Source organism: Brachyhypopomus gauderio, chromosome 17 (genome assembly GCF_052324685.1).
Source record: "Brachyhypopomus gauderio isolate BG-103 chromosome 17, BGAUD_0.2, whole genome shotgun sequence".
Taxonomy (NCBI): Eukaryota; Metazoa; Chordata; class Actinopteri; order Gymnotiformes; family Hypopomidae; genus Brachyhypopomus; species Brachyhypopomus gauderio.
In genome coordinates, this window is record NC_135227.1 from 11182647 (window position 1) to 11202364 (window position 19718).

Sequence of the window (19718 nt, forward strand, 5' to 3'; positions counted from 1 at the left end):
CACCCACATAGACTGCTCTGGGTGTACCTGAGTAGTCTTGGGGATTAGATGAGTCCGAGGAATACGGGAGGCCTTCCAGCCTCATAGCATGAAGAGACAACTGATGAGCCGTTATGTACTTTTGCTTGCTTTTCTCTTTTCCAGCAAAAGGCAGGTTCCATGAGTGGAGGAGACATGAGAATGGTCTGTGCTGGTTATGGGTCAGGAGGCCACATGATAGGATTAATAATGATGCTCATACCCAGCAGGAGACAAATGACCCAAATCCAGAGGTTTTGATCATTTGAGGTGGAACTGATCATTTGAGCAGAATCAGTAAAGATATGTAGTATGGAAGGCACAGTACTGTCAGGCCCAAAATTTGCTGTATCAAACAAGACCACAGAGCAGTTTTATTCACAGGGAAAAAATGTGTCATGCATGATTCGGTTCCAAGAGTGGAAACAAGGATTTTACGGTAGTCCAAAGCCGGCTGTTCTCAGAATGGTCTTACCGGCACTATATGATGAACTAACTCTGCACTCTCACAGTCCCTGAGCATTCGGCAGAGTCATTGCAGCTCCAGATAGAAAAATAAGAGCTGATTCTTCCTACTCCCAGATAGAAAAACAATCTTCTCTCCAGCTGGACCCGTCAGAGGCCACTGGCTGTTTTTTCAGGCTGAAGCTGGGCCTTCTTTGGGACACTTCCAGTGCAAGTAGCTCAGGGGACTTCAGTGACAGCTTGATTCATCATTAGAAAATACCGGAACAAAATCTGGTGTTCTAGTAAATGGGTAAACATAGAGTGCTTAAGAATTTTTTCCAGTGCATTCAACAAATGATTTGTGCAAATAGTTAACGTACTCTTAAGCCATATTAAAGACGCATACTAGATTTTTCCACATGAAGGTAAAAGGCACATTAAATAGGTTGTATTTGTCAAAAGTACAGTGATGAGCGTTTGCTGTCACCAGCGATTTCTTTTATTTGATTTGTTTGATTTGATTAGACAGTTGTGTCGTACATCAAGCAGCTTAGCTGTGTCTTCCTCTGACTCTGTTTGCACCTGCAGAGCTTACCTGAGGAGCAGCTGAGGAGTCTGCTGGCGGAATGTGAGATGGCCCAGAGCAGTCTTTCTGGTTCAGGTGCAGAAGATTTCTCCTCACCCTACTGCACTCTGGATGCCCGTGCCATATCTCTGCTGATCCGAATGCCCCGTCTGACCAGTCGGGCTCTCTCAGACTTGCTACAGGAATCCTCTGGAGCTCCTAACACCCCCTACCAATGTGAAGAAGACACCTGGGATGACGCTAATCAGCAGTTTTAATGCTTGCAATGTTTTTCCTCACATACCATAGAACATTTGTGGAATTTATTTTGTAAGTATGCATCGATGTATTAATGCATATAACACTTGCTAAACATAAGTTATAATTAGGAAACTTAAGTTTGTTGAAGTTTGACTGAAATAAAAAAACTAACTTATTACAGGTTGATTTATGGGGAGAACATTCCAACCATATTTGCCCCAAAGTGCAAGATTCTTTTTATCTGCTGTTGCTAGAAGGGCCAGAAGGGCTAGAAGGGCTCAGGATTTTGTTGCCAAGTTCATTTTTATCTGCAAGATGAGCTTTCATTTGTAGTAGTTCAGTAGAGTGTGTATACTGTATAAGTATGTATTGGTGTATATTCTCTTAACTATGCTAAGAAACATCCTAACTTGGTGTGCAGTAATTAATTTTTAAATGCAGATATTTTACTTCATGCATACATCATTAGCAATGTCTGTGAACGTCAATTCGCAATTAGCAACCTGAAAGATTGTGCTTTATGATTTTATGATTTGTGTTTTAATTGTGTCATATATTATCCAGATATGAACTGGTCAGACATTGTGTAATATTTGTTGACATGGGTTTGCTTCAGTGCTTTGGGATGTGAAAAGTCCGAAAATCAATACACCTGGTTCTATTTTTGGATTTAGCACTTACAAGTACACATTGAGCAGACAAAGAGCAAAGGTTGTCTCTTAGAAGAATGTGTCACCAGGGTGTAATTATGCTCCCAAGAACCCCATTCCCTACCCCCCCTCCCCCCCCCCCCAAATACTGTATGTAAAATATATAAAATTGTTACGAGTGTGATTCTTGTACATTTTCAGGATGCTACAACACATTGTGATAATGGCTACATTTAATTGACAATTAATTCTTAAAGAATTCTCTGGTGCTTATTGGGCAGTGTAATGTGGGGAACATGACAAAACACAGATGCTTGCAAACCTTTAGTTTTATGGCTTTAATTGAGACTTGTCATACAATCTAGAGGTCAACACTGCTGGCAGCAAAGGTTCAAGGTCAAAACAATCCAGGATAGTAATGAAGGAAAACAGGCAGAGGTGAGCAAAAGTACAATGGGGCAAATCCAAGAGAACATATACAAGAATAAACATGTAAACAATCCAGGTTGAACAATGAAGAACATATACAAGAATAAACACAAACAAACCAGGTAAATCCATGAAGAACGCATTAAGAATAAATGCCCGGTGTTCTGTCTGTATGGTCAGCAATACTTCACAATAAATGAATGGGGCAAGTCCTACTTTATGGGGGTAGACAACATGTAACAGGTGTGGGTTAATAATGAGGGGAGGAGGGTAGGATCTGGGTAGATTTTGCCAGGAATTCTGGGTGTTGGAGTCTCTGGAGCTATGTAGCATGACAGACAATTAGTATTTGATTACTTGGTAACATTAGAACTGCTAACCTGATCAATAGAAATTCAAGATATTTAGGCAAAGGAAGATCAATTGAATTTTTAAACTGTTTATTGTTCTGTTGTTCTTTTAAAAAATGATTGATATGAGTAAAAACAGCATTTCTGTGGATAAAAATTGTAATATTGTAATTCAAGGCAACTTTTAATTGTACAAAAGGGGGGCTAGCAACAAACAAACAATAAAAACATCCATAAATCAGTGTGCAAACAGTTTATACAGACAAAAACACTTCCAATGTCAGGTCACACTTCCTGATAAATTATTTAAATAGCATATATGTACACACATGAAATTATTTCTTAAAACAGCTACAATAATAACTTATTATTTAAAAATGCATCATTCATCCATTAAGCACAACATAATTTAAAAATCCATTTATGCCCTGTTGGGGTATTTTAAGCTCCAAAAATTAACTATATACATTTTGAAAATATATGATTGTACTACATTTGGTAACTAAGGAAGCCAACATTTATTTTCTGCAGCTAGAATGTTTGTATTTTAGTTGGTTTCAATTGTACAACACTGAGGTAATATTTGTATATTTGTCTTCCTTTGTTGTTTACAATAAAGCATACTCATCTGCACTGGTCAACTAAGGAACAAAAACTATAAATCTGCTCTGATTTTGATAAATATATTTTAAAACTACTGTTTAATACATAATTAAGGCAATTATACCCCAAGTGTCCAGTCTGTTCTTCAACGTTCTAAAATTTTGTAGTGGCAAGTTACACTGAGATAAGAGAAGATGAGAAATACTTCAAGGTCTGTCCAAGCTGTGTCAACAGTGTAAACACACTTGTGACGGTATATCTGCTTTGTACACCCCAGTAACATGCAGTGATCTCTTTCTTCCATTGATATATATCTCTGTTAACATTCTTCTGGGACCTACTCTTTTGTTTTGAAAGATGATAACAAAGGTCCTTTAACCCTGAGAACATCACGAAGGAGTTACAGAAAAGTTTGCTTTTGAATGGTCATCAATTCTAATCCAATTTTTATGGAACTGGCATACTAACCTAATTTAAAAAGCAGGCCAGGACTGTAAGTATGGGGTGTTTGTGATAAACATACACACGGAAAGCTCATTCTCAAAACACTCATTCTCCAAGTCACAGTCCATATCGGTCCACACCATCCCAGGCATCCTGTCTCAACAGTTCTTCTGTGGGGGCAGAGACCCACTAGAAAGAAGTGGAACTCCTATTGCTTTTCTTAATTTTCTACGAGTTTTTTTTTTCTTTCATAATTATAGTCCACAGCAGATGAGGTTTAACTTTGCAATTACAGACAATAACCTTTCCTTTTTTGTCCTCCAAAAAGGAGGGGGAACCTGACCAGTTTAGAAACTTAGAAGACTAAATGGTTCTTTGTGGTTCCTTGCAGGAATACCCATGCCTTTGCAGGGTCCCCATCCAGATAACACCTAGTGTCAGTCCCAAGGCCACATGCCCTGAATGTTTGGTTCTCTCCTTGATCCTTTGGTCCCATAATAGGGAACCATTGTTAAGGCTTTGTCCCAGAATATACACAGCATATTTAAATAGGTTGAAGGCAACAAAGAGTAGGCACATTCTTCAGGGAATTCCCAATCAATCCCATTATACATCTGAACAGAAGGAACAGACAAAATAAATATTAGTATTGGCATCAACCAAGGATTTATCTGAGAGATACACATTTTGCAAATGTTTTATAACCAAAAAATTATTTACCTCTGCATTCATATTTGAGGTCTGAGAAGTACACCATCTCTTGGGAGAAGACAAAGAGACCAAGTCTTCCACCAGCGTATGTCTTGTCATTTACACTTCCGGAATCTGCCATGACTTTCTTGCCCTCATACATGATAACTCTGAAAATCAAATCAGCAGGTATGAGAGGTTTGTTCCTTTAATTGTAAAATAATAAATTTTTTGTTTATAAAAAATAAACACTAACCTGATATGTCCGGTTTTTGGCCTGTGGATTAGGTGCCATCTGTAGGCTGTGTAATCTTTCCAGCCAATGTTCTTGGGGTCATGCCACAGTGTGCGTACCTGAAATGTAACAGTCCAAATGGAGTGTGAATACCAATCCTTTAAAGAACCAGCTTCCTAGCACATTCCACTTTTAAGAATGTTTCTCCATTAGAGAAGAAAATGCTGAATACCTGTCCTGGGGTGTCTCCGGTATGCCACAGGGCATTTCGCAGGTGCTCTCCTGGCCCTGTGGTGGAATTAACCACTTTGATGGACAGTCCAGAGTAGCCCTGGGCTCTTGTGGGGGTGTGAGACCAGTAGGTCTGTGTGATCTGTTTCCACATCACCACATAGAAATGGGAGCTAGACTGATACCCAAACACGAAACCAGCGTAATCATCATCTCGGTCAGTATTGATGAAGAAAGTTCCACTGAAGTCCACAGCATTAAACTCATCATAACCTGAAATACAGCAGAACACAATAAATGTGTAAATTATGTCTTCATTGATGTTTGATCTGCTGAGATGTTCTTCTGACTTGAGTTTTTCAGCTACTTACCAACAGCAATGCCAGGGTCGCAGTTGACTGTCTGCAGAAGCTCTTTTCCTTGATGGCGGACTACCCAATTGGGGTCAATTTGTGATGTTCCAGTAGGGTCCAGAGGAACCATCTGGAACCTGCGGAAGTCTGTCTCACTGATGGCAAAGTTCTCTGGACAAACGTCCTCAATATCAGGTACATTGTCTTGGTCAAAGTCAAATTGGCAGACATCACCACGTCCATCACCTAGGAGAAAACGCAAAATTTTACACAATGCTAAAGAACGGAGAGAACAAATCCAGTCATAGAATTTTATGATTGTGCTTACCATCAGAGTCCAGTTGGTCTGGGTTGACAGCAAGTCTGCAGTTGTCTTTGTCATCAGGCACGCCATCGTTGTCATCATCGTGGTCACATGCGTCTCCCTTGCCGTCCTTGTCATGGTCAGCCTGGTTGGCGTTGGGGACGTATGGACAGTTGTCCAGATTATTCTGATGGCCATCCCCGTCAATGTCCTGATTGCTGTCGCACTTGTCGCCCACATTATCTGAATCAGAGTCAATCTGTAGGAGGAAAGCAATGAATGAAGTTGTTGTACATGCCATTGTCATTGAGTGGTTCTCAACTAGTTTTGTACTGCTTCACATTCTTTTTTACTGAATTGACTTTTCACTGAAATGTCATTCTCAGTCTTCATTTGTGGCAAAGCTGGGTGTTGGCATTCATGACTCACTATACCACAAGAAACTCTCAGCCCTATCTCTTCTAATGTAAAATTGTGTGTGTGCAGCTGAGAATAGCAAAGGTTTCATTCAATGTGACCCTCAAGCCTTTTGAAGAAAATATCATAATATTCTTTTAGCTAAACAACATGTATAGGTGAAAGATACTGTCAGAATCATTGACAAATCCCTAAAAGTCTGTTTCTTCACGCCAATAGGTAAAAAAAAAGCTAGAAATGTGAACACATCACAGGTATTGGATAAACATTATATTAGGAGTGGACAGAGTCTTACCTGATCAGGGTTGTGTTCCAATGGACAGTTGTCACAGTGGTCTCCAACCCCATCGCGGTCCATATCTCTCTGGTTAACATTGTATACGTATGGGCAGTTGTCCTTTTCGTTCAAAATACCTGAGCAATAGAGGTTGATTTCATGAGCCAGTGCTGCTATTGACCGTTCCCTTTAAGTAGCTATGTAGACTTCCTGTTGTAATGCATTTGCTTATTGTCTCTTACCATCACCATCAATGTCAATGGCACAAGCATCTCCTTCTCCATTGTTATCTGTATCAGTCTGGTCTGGGTTGCTGTCATATGGGCAGTTATCACAGCGGTCACCAACTTCATCGCGGTCATGGTCATACTGCCTTGGGTTGAAGACAAACGGGCAGTTGTCCTACCAAAAAAAAAGTGAAGACATTTTAGTACAAACCTTTGTTCATAACAGTGCAGTGAATAATAGGTATACTAAAATAGCTAGTCAAACATCTGGGACGATTTTCGGCCCCTTGCTCTATGGATGGAAAGTTAGAAGTACACTTGGACATCAAAGCCAGTACTAAATCAATCATTTGGGCTGTATGCCACACACTCCATGCTTCAGCAGTCAACTGTGTTAGATTTGGCTCTGGTGCAGCTACTATTTACTTTCCAGTGGGAAGTTATTTCCCCCCCCAACATAGACCTTTAATTTATGCCTAAAGAATCAAAGGTTTTGGGCCACTGACATTATGCCCATGGCAAAAATATAATTTGTATGTTACTAGCAGGGCTAATGAGTCCACTACTTCTTCCAGATTTTTTGTTTACTCAGTTGTAACACAGCACTCTGCCGCATTTCACACAACTCCATGAAGAGGAATGTGTTTTCATCTTACCCTATCATCAGGAATCCCATCGTTGTCATCATCATAATCACATGCGTCTCCAATTCCATCCTTGTCATAATCTTCTTGCCCAGAATTGGGAAGGTCTGGGCAGTTGTCCTGAAGGATGAAATTTTTGAATTAAGGGGTTGCAACCTCAATTATATGGCCAGGTGGCTTTTAATCATATGTTCAAGAGAAGTGTGTGTACCTTTTTGCAGTGGTAGGTGGCATTCTCAACGCAATGGAGGTCAGTATTGGGCCACCCATCCAGGTCAGTGTCCTCTCCACAGATGTGGCCATTACCAGCATAGCCAGGTTTGCATTCACAGCGGTACATGATTTCAGAGAAAATGCCCAGGTAGATACACTTGGCGTTCTTGTTACAGTCATGGCTACCATCCTCACATGGGTTCCTCGGCACACACACCTGAAGGAGGAAACATACAATTTGAGATTGTTTTGTCCACGTTCTCTTCTTTGTCTACAGTTCTGGATGGTATGGTCCCAACCAATCTTACCTGGCACAATAGGTAAATATGCACTTTCATTAACTAACTCAGGATTACTAGTGGACACTACGTTGTACAGTAGTTCAGAACTTCACTCACCTGTTTGTTGGCTAGAGCTTGTTCTATGCCACTGCCAAAAGGCTGAGGTCCAGAGTAGCGAGGAGGACAGGGTAGGCAGTTGTACCCAGGCTCTGTGTTCTTACAACGTTGGACTCCATTAAGCATGAAGCAGGCATCAGGAACCTCTTTGCACTTAAGAAACAAAGGAAGGACAGTTCAGAATAAAGGAAACACTCCATTACCATTTGACCTGATGAACCAATCTTTTTTTCATACTGTTCATACCTCATCAATGTCCTCGCAGTGGATGCCATCTCCCTTATACCCAGCAGGGCACTCTCCACATTTCCATGAACCATCAATGAAGCTGGTGCACTTACTGCCAGCAAAGCAAGGATTGGAAAGACAGCCATCTGTTGAGAAAAACCACACCTGCTTAAGCATTGCTGGACTTGTGCTCCGCAAATGCAATTTACACCTCAAATACAGATGAAAACATGAAGTTTTAAAATAAACGGATCATGCGAATATACTAATTCTTATGCAGAAAAACACAAGTGTGGATAGAAGCTTTCTAGTTTTTCTCTGAAATTCGATGTCTGCCGGTTGAGTTTTTGTGTGTGACAGTTAGTCCTGCTCACCGATGGGACAGTCCTGAGAGTTGCATAAACGTGTGCCCTTGAAATCGCCCACACACTCTTTCCCATTATATTTGGGCACAGGGTTGTTACAGAGCCGATGTCTGGTCTGCAGTCCTCCACCACAAGTGACAGAGCAAGTGTCCCAGGGTGACCATGGACCCCAGCCTCCATTGACTAATTGGCAGAGAGGAATAAACAATAATGCGTTTAACAGCAATTTATATTATGCTTTAGATTACGTTTTGTTAAATATTCAGGGCTTTAAAGTGTAATTACAATGAATTACGTGTGGTAAAAATGCTTACTTGGGCATGCAGGCATCTTGCATGGCTCTGTCTGTCGACCCTCTCCTTGACAGTCCTTCCCACCCATTTGTGGTGTGGGCGAGTTGCAGAGGCGAATACGGGTGATCACGCCATCCCCACAGGTCACTGAGCACGACGACCAGGGAGACCAATGGCTCCAACCTCCATCCTGTTTGACTACCGATCAAAATTAGAATTTCAGTCAAAACATTATTTTGGAGTCTGGTAATAAGAGATATAACATGTTTAAATATCTTTAAAATGGTAATAATTCCCAGTTTATGATTGATGGCTATACAGATGGTGCTACAGTGATGACTCACAGCGCTTGTCGCATTCCTGCAAGTAGCAGTCTCTGGTCTGCACCGAGGTGCCCTCACAGTTGCTGTTAATGCGGTCACAGGAGCGGCCACGCTGCTGGATACCACGGCCACAGGTGACGGAGCAGTGGGTCCACTCAGACCAGGGCGACCAGCCGTCCTCAGCATAGTCACTCGCTGAAACGGGAGGGAGGGAGAAAAAGAGAGAGAACTTTGCTTTAGACCTGATCACTGCTGCCTGAAAGACTTTTAAAAACGCTATGACACCCATCACATGTATGTCAAATGGTGGACAGAGTCCTCACTGGTGTGTTTGTAACGTGCAGGTTTGGTAGCGTAATGCTGAATTTGGATGCTGAACTTACGATGTCCACATCGTGGGCAGCATTCACCATCGGGCACGGTGGCGTTGGCACAAGGCATGAGAGGGCAGGAGATCTCCCGGCAAATGGTGGCAGAGTTCTGTAGGAAAGAATGTCCTGTTCATGTCAGACGTCTTGGCCCTTATTGTGGAGTTAATTAGTTTATTAAAGTTCAGACAATTGTGTTTTACAGTGAGTACACACAAATCTGTCTGCCAAAGCAAATGCCATGGTGCACCCACACAAATCATAGAGGTCTGTAATTGGTCACTACACCCCTTTTTCCTCCAATTAATTTACTCTTAATAGTAAAAAAACACTTTGCAGTCAGATTTTCTCCATTCACTCTTAGAGTGAAAATACAGAACTCAAGACAGCTAGGTTTAAATGTAGAGAGCCTCTTCTGACTGACTGTGTCATTCTGAACCCTAGTCCCAGACTGCTGCTGTTGCTCTGCTGGCCTTCACATGCTCTAAACTGTGGGTCAGACTCTGGCCAACCGCCAGGTGCTCCGTGCTTATGGACGCAGTTCAGACTTCACATAACTGCAACATTCCGCTTCCAGCTCATCGTGACCCTTGCCCTTACCCCAGTGTAGCATTGTGGTACATAAAATAATGGTTCAAGCACCATTCTCAACACTGGCCTTTCCAAGTGATTAACCCCATAACAGTCACTTGGTCACACTGGTCCGTTAATACCATTCAGCTGTATGTTTACCTGGCAGGTGCAGTGCGTGCAGCTGTCCACTGTCCACTCATCCTTGTCTTTGTAGACGATGCCATTGTGCAAACACACTCCACGGAGAATATTGATCTCGGTCATTATTAAGTTGTTATCCGCTGTCTGGAAGGACGAGAAAAGAAGAAAAGGAGTTTTAGCAGGGCTACTGTGTTGAGTGAGGGAGGGTCTGTCCCAGGAGAGATTCCACTGTGTATGAATCAGAGGGACGGCAAATAGAATACACAAGGCTTATTACTATTCACTTGAGGTAAATTTTTGAGGTTTGGCATGGAGAAGGACGTGACTAAAGCGGTTCAATAGAGGGACAGAGGGAGTGAGACAGAGAGAAGGAGAGAGAGGAGTGAGAGAGGGAGAGAGATGGAGAGAGAGATGCACTCAGACTGCACAAGCTGAGCACAGCTGGTTTTGATACTCACCACTTGGCGGAGCTCATTTGACAGCTGCTTAACCACCACACCAAGCCCCTTGAGCTCCTTAAACATGCTGGCCAGGTCCTCACAGGAGAAGCCACAGATGTCCTGGAGATCTGAATCACAGGCACATTAGTGAAATGACCCTTAAAATTTTTACACTCCAGCAAAGAGCTCAAACGTGTAGTTACCGGGCACGTGGGGCATACCTTTAGTCTTGTGTCCGGTGTAATCGGTGCGGATCGCCGGACTGGACCCATTCATGGGGTTGTCCAGGGTTATTACGTCTGTGATGAAGGCAGCTAATGCAGAGGACAAACTTTGATGTTAGGATACCTTGTCTGGCATTGCCTTAAAATTATTCATTTCAAGAACTATGCGGCGTTCAATAAGCACTTTTGTTTTCACTTACAGCTCTCGCATCCCATGTTGCGAAGGATCGTGTCCAAAGTTGTTCTAAAGACAAAGCGCACATTCTGGAGCACTCCCTGTAGAGACAATTCATATATTGAACTTCAGAAGAGTCATCACCGTCCCTTATATGACATTCTTTCACTGTTACTTTTAGATACCAATAGCACTGCCAAAAACGCGTCCACATCGTTTAACGTAATAATTAAATTGAGGGTAAAGTCACCCTGTATGAAGACGCGCAATTTAACGCCATCTAGCTACGCAAGCACTGTCCTCTGGTGTGGACACGTATACTGCAGGATCATGAACACTCACCATAAATCTGTCTTTCAGGACTCCTTTCCCGATCCTGAGGGTAGCAATATCGGCAACCTCCTGTGTTAGAATCTGGTGGATGGGCACGTCGAGTTCCCTCGTGTTGATTTCTTCGCAACCAACGTACAACTGTGCGCGGTCCTCCTGCACGAACAGGGTGATGTTCTTCCAGCCGCCGCTGGCCAGATGTCCATCGTCGATGGAGACCACGTCCTGTTTGCTCTCTGTGGAGTAAACTATATCTAAAGTGTTCGCATCTCCATTGGAGATAATTTCAAAAATGGGACCGGAGCCATCCTTTTTCTCCACGGTCAAAAGGCTGCCTCTGGTCTTCTTGGCTTGCTTGAAGTTCGCCAAGAAAATGAATCCCTTTTCTGCCTGGATGGAATAAATGAGGTCCCTGAAGGCGAACTCTGGAACGGCGGGGATCAGGTTCGGGTTCAGGATTTTGTAAGCGGGACTGTAAGGATCCGGTCCCTTCACCAAGCTTACTCCGTGGTTCTTCTTGTGAACATGCGCCAGGTCGAAGAGATCATACACACTGTTGTCGTCTCTGCTCTCTGAGAATTGAAGGATACATTGTAGATGTAAACACACAACTCCTTGCACGTTAGATTTAATCTCAAGTAGAAATATTGCTATACGTCATGTATTTTGTCGTCATCGTTACCTATAATAATATAATTAAGATGGCACAAGGCATTAAGACCCTCACCTGCCATTCGACTGCCTTCTGAATCCCAGAGCATCAATAGTAAAAACAGCCCGGTCAACATCATGGTCAGAATAAATTCCGAACTTTAGAAGGAAGAAATCAGAAGGAGCTGCAAGTGTAAAATTTGTGGTCACAGATAGTTTAGTAGACGTCTTTAAATTCATGCTTTTGCACCATATATATGTGATGATATTTTAGGCGCATCTATATAATGCGCTATAACTTAGACTACGTGTACTCACCTGTATGAACCGATATCCTAAAAATATGCTTAAAAGTTTTGGTTAAAACTCCCGTTTTTGTTCTCGAACTCAAAATTCCAACAATTTTGTTTAAATATACAATTAAATTTCTCTGAAAACCATTTCCATCCGTAGACTATTCCTTCGTACTATGGTTTCTCACGTCGTTCAGACGGTACTCACTACAGACATTGAAGGGAAAGTTGTATTTAAATCATTTCTTGACATTCCTTAGTCGCTGTCTCCACCAATCAGGAAAAAGCTCGCGGGGAAATGGGACGAACCGATCCTCTGACCTCATAGCGCGGGTAATATCCGAGAAAAAAAGTGCATTCCATTGTCGAATTTCCATCACCGAAGAAAATTTTTTAAAGACGCGCTCATGCCAAACCATCGTTTCCTGTAGAAAGAAAATCATATTTCAAAGCAAAAATGTCCAAACGTTGTCACTATCAACTTAATAAGAGCTTTTTTTATTTTAAACGCTTCTATTTATGCTTTGTTAAGTCCAAAGCTATCAAAATGAAATTACAAAAGGAAAATATTTACACATAACTACTATGTGCTCTTGCTGAAGCTGGATAAATTATATTATATATAATATTTTACTTTCCCTTAGATGCCTTATGTTATCAGTCAATATCAGGGGAAAGTATAGTGTTGCAATTTCGTGGTTGTCCACTAGGAGCCATTGTACACCCCGTTCTTAGCTACAACTGTTGCTCTCAGTCAATCGAGTGGTAGGCCTATCTAACGTAGGGTAGAGTTACTGCTGCTGTTGAGTATGTTTTTAAATAATGTTAAACTTCTTTAGCTTAACGTCAATTTCAGTCTTGCTTTGGACTTTGCCACACAAGTGTTTCTGTTTTTAATACTCAGGTGATTGTGATGTTCTTTATTCTATTATTCAGGCTGAAAAAATTCAGGCTGAAAAATCTTAGAGGTACCACAGAATGATATCCAAATATTCTCATGAAATCCAAAATTCACCAGACCTGCTGAAATTTTAACCAAGCATCAGAATGGGGGAGAAAGGTGATTTAAGTGACTGTAACTCTTGGTGCTAGACAGGTTGGTCTGAATGTTTAAGAAACTGCTGATCTACTGGGATTTTTAAGCACATATGCACATCTATATAGTTTACAAATAATGGTCCAAAAAAGAGGGAAAATATCCAGTGAGTGGTAGAAAATGTTGATGCCAAAGGTCAGAGTTTGAGCTGGACAGACTCTAGATAACAGAAAGACAACAGAATTTAAATAAACACTCTCCTTGACTGAGCCATTCAGAAGAGTGTCTCTGAATGCACAACACGTTGAGCCTTGAAGTAGGTGGGCTACAACAGCTTAAGACCACACCGGGTCCCATTCCTGTCAGCTAATGACAGGCAACTGAGGATACAATTTACCCAGGCTTGCAAACAATTAGACGATGCAAGATTGGAAAGCGATGCCTGGTCTGACGAGTTTCTATTTCCACTGTGATTTTCAAATTGTAGGGTCAGATGTGGTGTGCTGGACATTTCTTGTGAATGTTTTCACTTCTGACACTCATGTATCCAATAAAATCTACATCAAGCAGACAACTGGAACAGCAGAGGTGTCTAAACTCTTCACTTAGATTAGATCGAGTTCACATTAGAAGCAAAAAGATAAATATACAAAGCAGAGACACATCTTATCTGTTGATATGTATCTGCTTTCATTTAACCAGATGTGGTGAGAGAGCACACAATCATTATAAAAGATGCTGTGGATCAAGAAGTGCAGATTTTTTGGGGATTTTATTATACCCGATAAACAGATTAATTTAGGGTTCAGTGCCTTCGTCAGGACTCTGTTGATTCCCTGTTAGAGGGATAATTGTTTGTTGCCATCATCTTACTGCATGATGTACTCATTAAGATTTCAACCAGCTCCCCAGGTTATTTCTGTGGAGCTCTGGCACGATATGGAACTTTCTCTCTTTCTCTCTCTCTCCCTCTCTCTCTCTTTCTGTGTGTATGTTTGTTTGTTCAGTTACTGGGCAATAGCATTATTTTTTTCTTGGATTTGAAAGTGTGAACGTAAATGCAGGTATGTCAAGACCTGTCTATGACATCAGAGCGTGGGTGGGGCAGAGAGGCATAGGAGGGCACTGGAGCTTTGCCAGATTAGGAGGGGAGCAGTTTCCTTGCCCACCCGCCATCCTCCCTTTTGGGTGGGGAGACGAGGCCAGTGGCTCACTCTTTCCAGCAGCTCTGAGATAGAGCACAGTGTGGAGAACAGGGGGATTATCATTATTATCGTTATCATTCACCACATCAACAAGAAAAAGTTGCTGTCTCTCCAGTCACTACACCTCAAACTGAGCAGGGAAATGATTGCTTAGGAGGTCAGCTATCTATGTTTATCAGTCAGTTTATTTCATTAAGTTCAGCTAAAAATTTATTTTTGCACTTCTGGTTATGTACTCAATTGGAAATGAACTGCAAGCATGAGTTCAGGCTAAGTGAAGTCCTGCATTACTCTTCTTCTGGAAAGCCCTGATTATTTGTATGGCAAATAATGACAATAGGGAGATACTTTGCTGTATACATATTCTGTGATGTCTTTAATTCAGTAACTATATTCACAGTTGAATATTTCTTATATTTTAGGCAAGGCATAATCTGGAACATAATCCTTTGTGTCATGCATAGCATGCTGTGTACCAAAGGAACACACCAAGACCTGATCCTGGCCAACAAGCTTTATTTCTTTGCAGTAAGGAAGTCAGTATTGTTCTTATTTTTTTCTTAATTTATCTTAACCAGAGTCAAACATTTGCCAAACCAGGGAGAGGTAGTAAACAAACAATTTATCAAGAGTTTTCAAAGTATCTGTCAATATAATGACAGGTGTTCTCAGTAAAATCCCTCTGGGAGAAACGTGGTTCAGTGGACACAGGCATTTTTTAAAGAAAGATGATGTCAAATTATTTATTTCATTTACACATAATGAGAGCAATTTATGATTTCAATCATGTTACATTGATACACATTAGCAAATATAGAATTACTCCTGCCAAAGATTCATACTGGTATGGTACAATATGAGTCCCCACAGGAGGGGGACAATATGTATACCAACATGTCCTATCCTGGTTCACTCTTTTAGGAGGCATGGTGGGAGTCGAGGAAAATGTCTTTGCTCTTCAGTGACTCTGGAAGGTTCAGACTGCTGCTTTTTTCGACATATATGATGGGTCAATTTCTATCTCAAGGACTATGTCATATGTGCTGTTCTGTTGTTTACATTTACATTGAACACATTTACATCTTCACAAAGTAAAGGAAGCCAAATTGGCTACAAATTCTAACCGGAAATTTGAATAACCACACAAACCTTTGTCACATGTTAAATATTAAGGCTTTATAGAATTGGGAAGGACTGGGAAGTCTATGGAACTTTTAATACAGCATTGGGACATTCAGACTCATTTACACAGTTTTGAAACAAAAACATTTAATATTTCCAATATTTTCAATGTTACCTCACTAAAATCAGATATCCTCTATATAACTATATCCTCAAAGGTAGAGATGCTGGTTCCACCACTCTACTGTAATATTAAAAAGCTAGATGTAACATACTATTTCTTAGTGTTTGTCTTTCTAGGGTTTTTCTGTGAAATTCTGCTTAATTTTATTTATATATGGCTTTAACAGCAGACATTGTCTCAAAGCACCTGTCCAGAGTGAAGGGGTGTGTAGAGGTGGGACACTTTATAAAGGCCAAGGCCACGCTGACAGGAATATGGCCAAATTAAGAAAGAATGCAAGTTAAATAATTTTTATCTAGCCACTAGGTACTTGACTGAAATCCAGCACTTCTGGTGAGTAATTAGGTGTTAGTCCAGTAATGTTATTTAATTAAAGCTGATTACTAATTTCCTGATTACCCTTTTTCCTTCCCTGGACTATTTATGATTGAGCAGAGTTTTGTTCAGATTCTTAACACACCTTATGTGTTTTTTGCCTTGGACTGGCCTCAGCTTGATGGAGACAGTTCACATCTGCCTCCTGTCAGGTGAAAGGCCTCATCATCTTGCCCTGCGATGAGTCACTGTGCATGTGTATGCGGAGTCAATTAGTGCGCACTCTTCCCCATTTGGCTAGGCTCTGTGTAGCCTGAAGAGCCTTTTTTCATGCCTCTGCAAAGTCTGCCTTCCAGTGAATTGAAGTCTTATAAGAGCAAATAAACAACTTCATGTCAACTGCAATTTGATGGTTTACTTAATACTCTGTTTCGACCTCAGGGTTTTGGAACCGCTCCCTTAGTGCAATGTAGCAGTTTCTTTGGCCTTTTCTAAAGCTTATACAGAGGTGTTTTTTTAGAGTTGTGAGGTGGTGTAAAATGGTTGTAGCTCGTTTCTTATATGAAATGCTTTCTCATACAGTACCAAGAGAGACCAGCCTCAGTCTCACACATCCATATTTGAGACTTAAAGAGACTTAATGGTTGAAAGTCATACAAGAACATGGAATTGGGCTCGTTTTTGTGCAGTTGATATTACTCAGGGTGGATGGTTGGTCAGGGCTCCTCTTTTCTATGAGATGTACTCGGCTTTTCATGAGGTCACATGCTAGCATCAACTCCTTATCAACCAATGAGTGCTCAATAAGGCTGCAAGTCTGATACTCTGAAATATATGCTAATGGTCTCTCACTACAGCACAGGCAACATCTGTTGACCTTTCTCCTGGCAATTGTGCTATTTTGGTTATGCTGTCGTTCATCAGGGGAAGGAAGGACCTCTATACTGGGAAATTGCTGTGACTCAGCTGGAAGAAAATGTTGGGAAAATATATTTCAAATGTTTGAAAAAAAAAATGAACAGACCATTGGCAATGGTAATGACCATATGGTAATGACCATATGGTAATGACCATATGGTAATGACCAAGCCAAGACAGGAGACACTGGAATTACTGACAGCTACTGGACCAGGACTAGAATAATAATCATGAATTTAATTAAAATGCAGGCAAGAGTGCTCAAGTAATGAACCTGAAGTAATCCACAGGCATGCATGTCAAGCCAAACTGTAAACTGTGAAAATGCATCACACATGGCTTCAGGATCAAATCAAACGTTGACTGAGGATAAGTCTCCACAGCTGCTGGACCTCCTATGCGTCAGAGGTTATTACTCCATGACAGAGATGGCAATCTGACTTCGCAAGGCAAGTGTAATTTTATACACAGATGAGTAATTGATATCAAGCACTGAGGGTGCCTTATAGCAATGGTGGAAAGGCATATACTAGGGTTGGTGGAGCATGCTGAGAAGGTTTGCAACTTCATCCTTTAGAGACAGAGATAAGTTGGATGCTCTGACATCTTCATTGTTTCAACTGATGTCATTGTCAAGTTATGTCAGATTGACTTCCACTTGTTGCCTCATATCCACCTGTGGGTCATACAGCACAATGATGTCATATTTGACCGCTGGACTGTCGTGTAAAATAGTGCAACGTGGGCCAGCCGAACATCTTGAATTGCTCATCACTTTATCCACACAAGTTCATTCTGTATATACTTTCACACAAAGATGCCGTAAAAAGAACGGGGATAGCACACGGCACTTTTGATGTAGTCAGGAGAATAAGCTAAGTTTGAATCTCCGGAATGTTCCATTTAATGTTTTGTTGCTCCATGTAGTGTATTGAGAGTCCTATTAAATGAAGACGAGCTGTTCTGAGATGTTTGTGAGATGATACATGATTACTAGTGATGTGCTGGATCTGACTCAGTGTTGTAGGCTTGAGCAACATGGTGTGTCAGTAGCTAGAAAAGAAATACTTCTTTACTCTGATGCTTCCTCTCCAGAATTCAGAGCGCAGCTGTTATATCAACCACTAATTGTATTCTTAGTTAGTAGTTTAGTTCTATTGCTAATTTTCTGGTTTGGAGGATAAGACTTATAACCGCCAAAAGAGTGTAAAGACCTTTACCATACCTCCTTCAAGACTAGAAGCAGGCCATCAAACTCCCTCTGGTCATTAGATACTGCAAAACAAAATATTCAGAAATTCTAAACCACAATTTCATCATCCTGTCATTTTAGTGCACCGATAAGGGAGAGATTGATTCATCCCCACCCAGTGAATCTGTTTGTGGGGAAGCTTGGCCTGTTGTCAATGTAAAAGTTAAAAACAAAGCCTACAAAATCAAATGCACAGGCTGAAGGGCTGGATGGGACTTGAATTCTGCAGGGTGCCGAATATCTGAAGACGGATAAATTGGGTCTTGGGAAAGAGAAACGTCTTGTTTGAGCCAATGGTGCACTGGTTGTAATGTTTTCATCAGACCATTTTATTTATTTATTTGTTTGTGTGTTTGTTTGCTATGCTAATCATAGGGACATAATGTTTTTCTGACAATGTGGCTGTGAAGTTTTTATGGCTGTGAAATCCAGTAGATATAATACAGGACCAGAAATACATTTCCATAATATGACTGGTTCTTTTGTATTTCTCAATTCTCATACTGCATCTCCATTTATGGCCAGTGGTGGGAGAAGAGCATACCAGCACACCCATGATAGGATTTTAATCCTAGATCATGCCAATCTTATCCAGTAATGTCAGCTTTACCGACAGTACTCAGAATCATCTTCGGAGACTCTGGATCTGTCTTTACTTGCTTCATGTTTCTCTTTCCGCCACAGTGTTCTTGCTGCCAAATATTGCTCAGTAAATTGCTCCAAAAACAGTTCACTACTTTTGATAGAAAGAGCAATTATTCCCTGTGTTCTTTCTCATGTCTGTTACGTACAGTATGTTTCGCCCAGTTTACTTGAGACTAAACTTAACATTAAAATTAAGAATAGGAAAAAGTCATAGAAACTGACTCATAGAAACTGACACTGTGGAGGGTGCAGATGTGGATTTACTCATTTTGGGGCCGTAGGCAAGATACAGGTGTTCTTCCATCTCCTCCAACCCCCTCTTCCCAACACAACCACAAGGTCCATGTTCCACAAGTTCCTTTCATGTTCTTTTGTCCAGCCTGCTGTTGCAAACTGGGGTGTGTCTGATGTGTAGTTCTTTTAAGAGACAGTTACTTTAAGTGGATAATAGGAGCTTTGAAGAACAGAATGGTTTTTTTTTGTTCTCATTACGCCCTTGCTTGAAATTTAGCCAGAGCCTCAAGATTTAAATTGAAATCTTTCAATGATTCAACTTTTTACAAATCTGTTCAGATCACCAATTTCTCACCAGTAAAAGCAGTTAAAATCACAATATTCTCACCAGTAAAACTGGTAAGAGCATGTAAGAGCCAAATGGCTTTTTATTTACTGTAGTGAGTTTTCACTTGTATCATTTTACAGCACTAATTCAGTTTACTGTTGGTTAAAGGAGTAGACAACACATTGCATAATGGTTAGAATGATTTTGTCACGGTGAGGCGGCCCCCTACCGGCCGCCTCTGTCCACAGCGGCTGTTGTTGTTGTTGTTTGGTGACGTCATGTGCGTCCCTCAGGTGGGCGGAGCCCGTGATCCGTCTCA

The 19718-nt window shown here is 41.1% G+C and overlaps 2 protein-coding genes across 6 annotated transcripts in view; one reads left to right on the forward strand and one right to left on the reverse strand.

Moving 5' to 3' along the window:
- Window positions 1-4079, forward strand: part of fsip1 (fibrous sheath interacting protein 1) — a 39850-nt gene extending 35771 nt beyond the window's left edge. For all 4 annotated transcript variants that reach the window (XM_076979138.1, XM_076979139.1, XM_076979140.1 and 1 more), the window contains one exon: window positions 1054-4079. In XM_076979138.1, coding sequence (XP_076835253.1) covers window positions 1054-1308 — 255 coding nt within the window. In that variant the 3' untranslated portion in view covers window positions 1309-4079. The remainder of the gene's footprint in view (window positions 1-1053) is intronic.
- On the reverse strand, window positions 3932-12368 carry thbs1a (thrombospondin 1a). Of its 2 annotated transcripts, none has more exons than XM_076979137.1 (23): window positions 12186-12368; window positions 11944-12026; window positions 11229-11788; window positions 10912-10987; window positions 10709-10801; window positions 10506-10615; window positions 10066-10191; window positions 9349-9445; window positions 8987-9160; window positions 8664-8840; window positions 8359-8532; window positions 8003-8130; window positions 7757-7909; window positions 7357-7575; window positions 7158-7265; window positions 6517-6676; window positions 6293-6411; window positions 5605-5839; window positions 5295-5522; window positions 4925-5196; window positions 4714-4811; window positions 4488-4627; window positions 3932-4381 (listed from the first exon to the last, which is right to left on the reverse strand). In XM_076979137.1, exons 2-23 carry the CDS (start codon window positions 12005-12007, stop codon window positions 4374-4376), a joined length of 3519 nt encoding a protein of 1172 aa, XP_076835252.1. In that variant the 5' UTR covers window positions 12008-12026; window positions 12186-12368; the 3' UTR covers window positions 3932-4373. The 2 variants fall into 2 exon arrangements, with proteins under 2 accessions (XP_076835252.1, XP_076835251.1); XM_076979136.1 differs by having other exon boundaries at window positions 11944-12052.
- Window positions 12369-19718: the final 7350 nt, after the last annotated feature.

Bases quoted from the DNA above. Each gene is read 5' to 3' on its own strand.
- thbs1a (XM_076979137.1), bottom strand. From the start codon at position 12,007: ATGATGTTGACCGGGCTGTTTTTACTATTGATGCTCTGGGATTCAGAA. The intron at 10,802-10,911 runs GTAAGTGAAAAC...CCTCTGCATTAG, and splicing joins CAACATGGGATGCGAGAGCT to CTGCCTTCATCACAGACGTA. The intron at 5,197-5,294 runs GTAAGTAGCTGA...GCTGTATTTCAG, and splicing joins CGACCCTGGCATTGCTGTTG to GTTATGATGAGTTTAATGCT.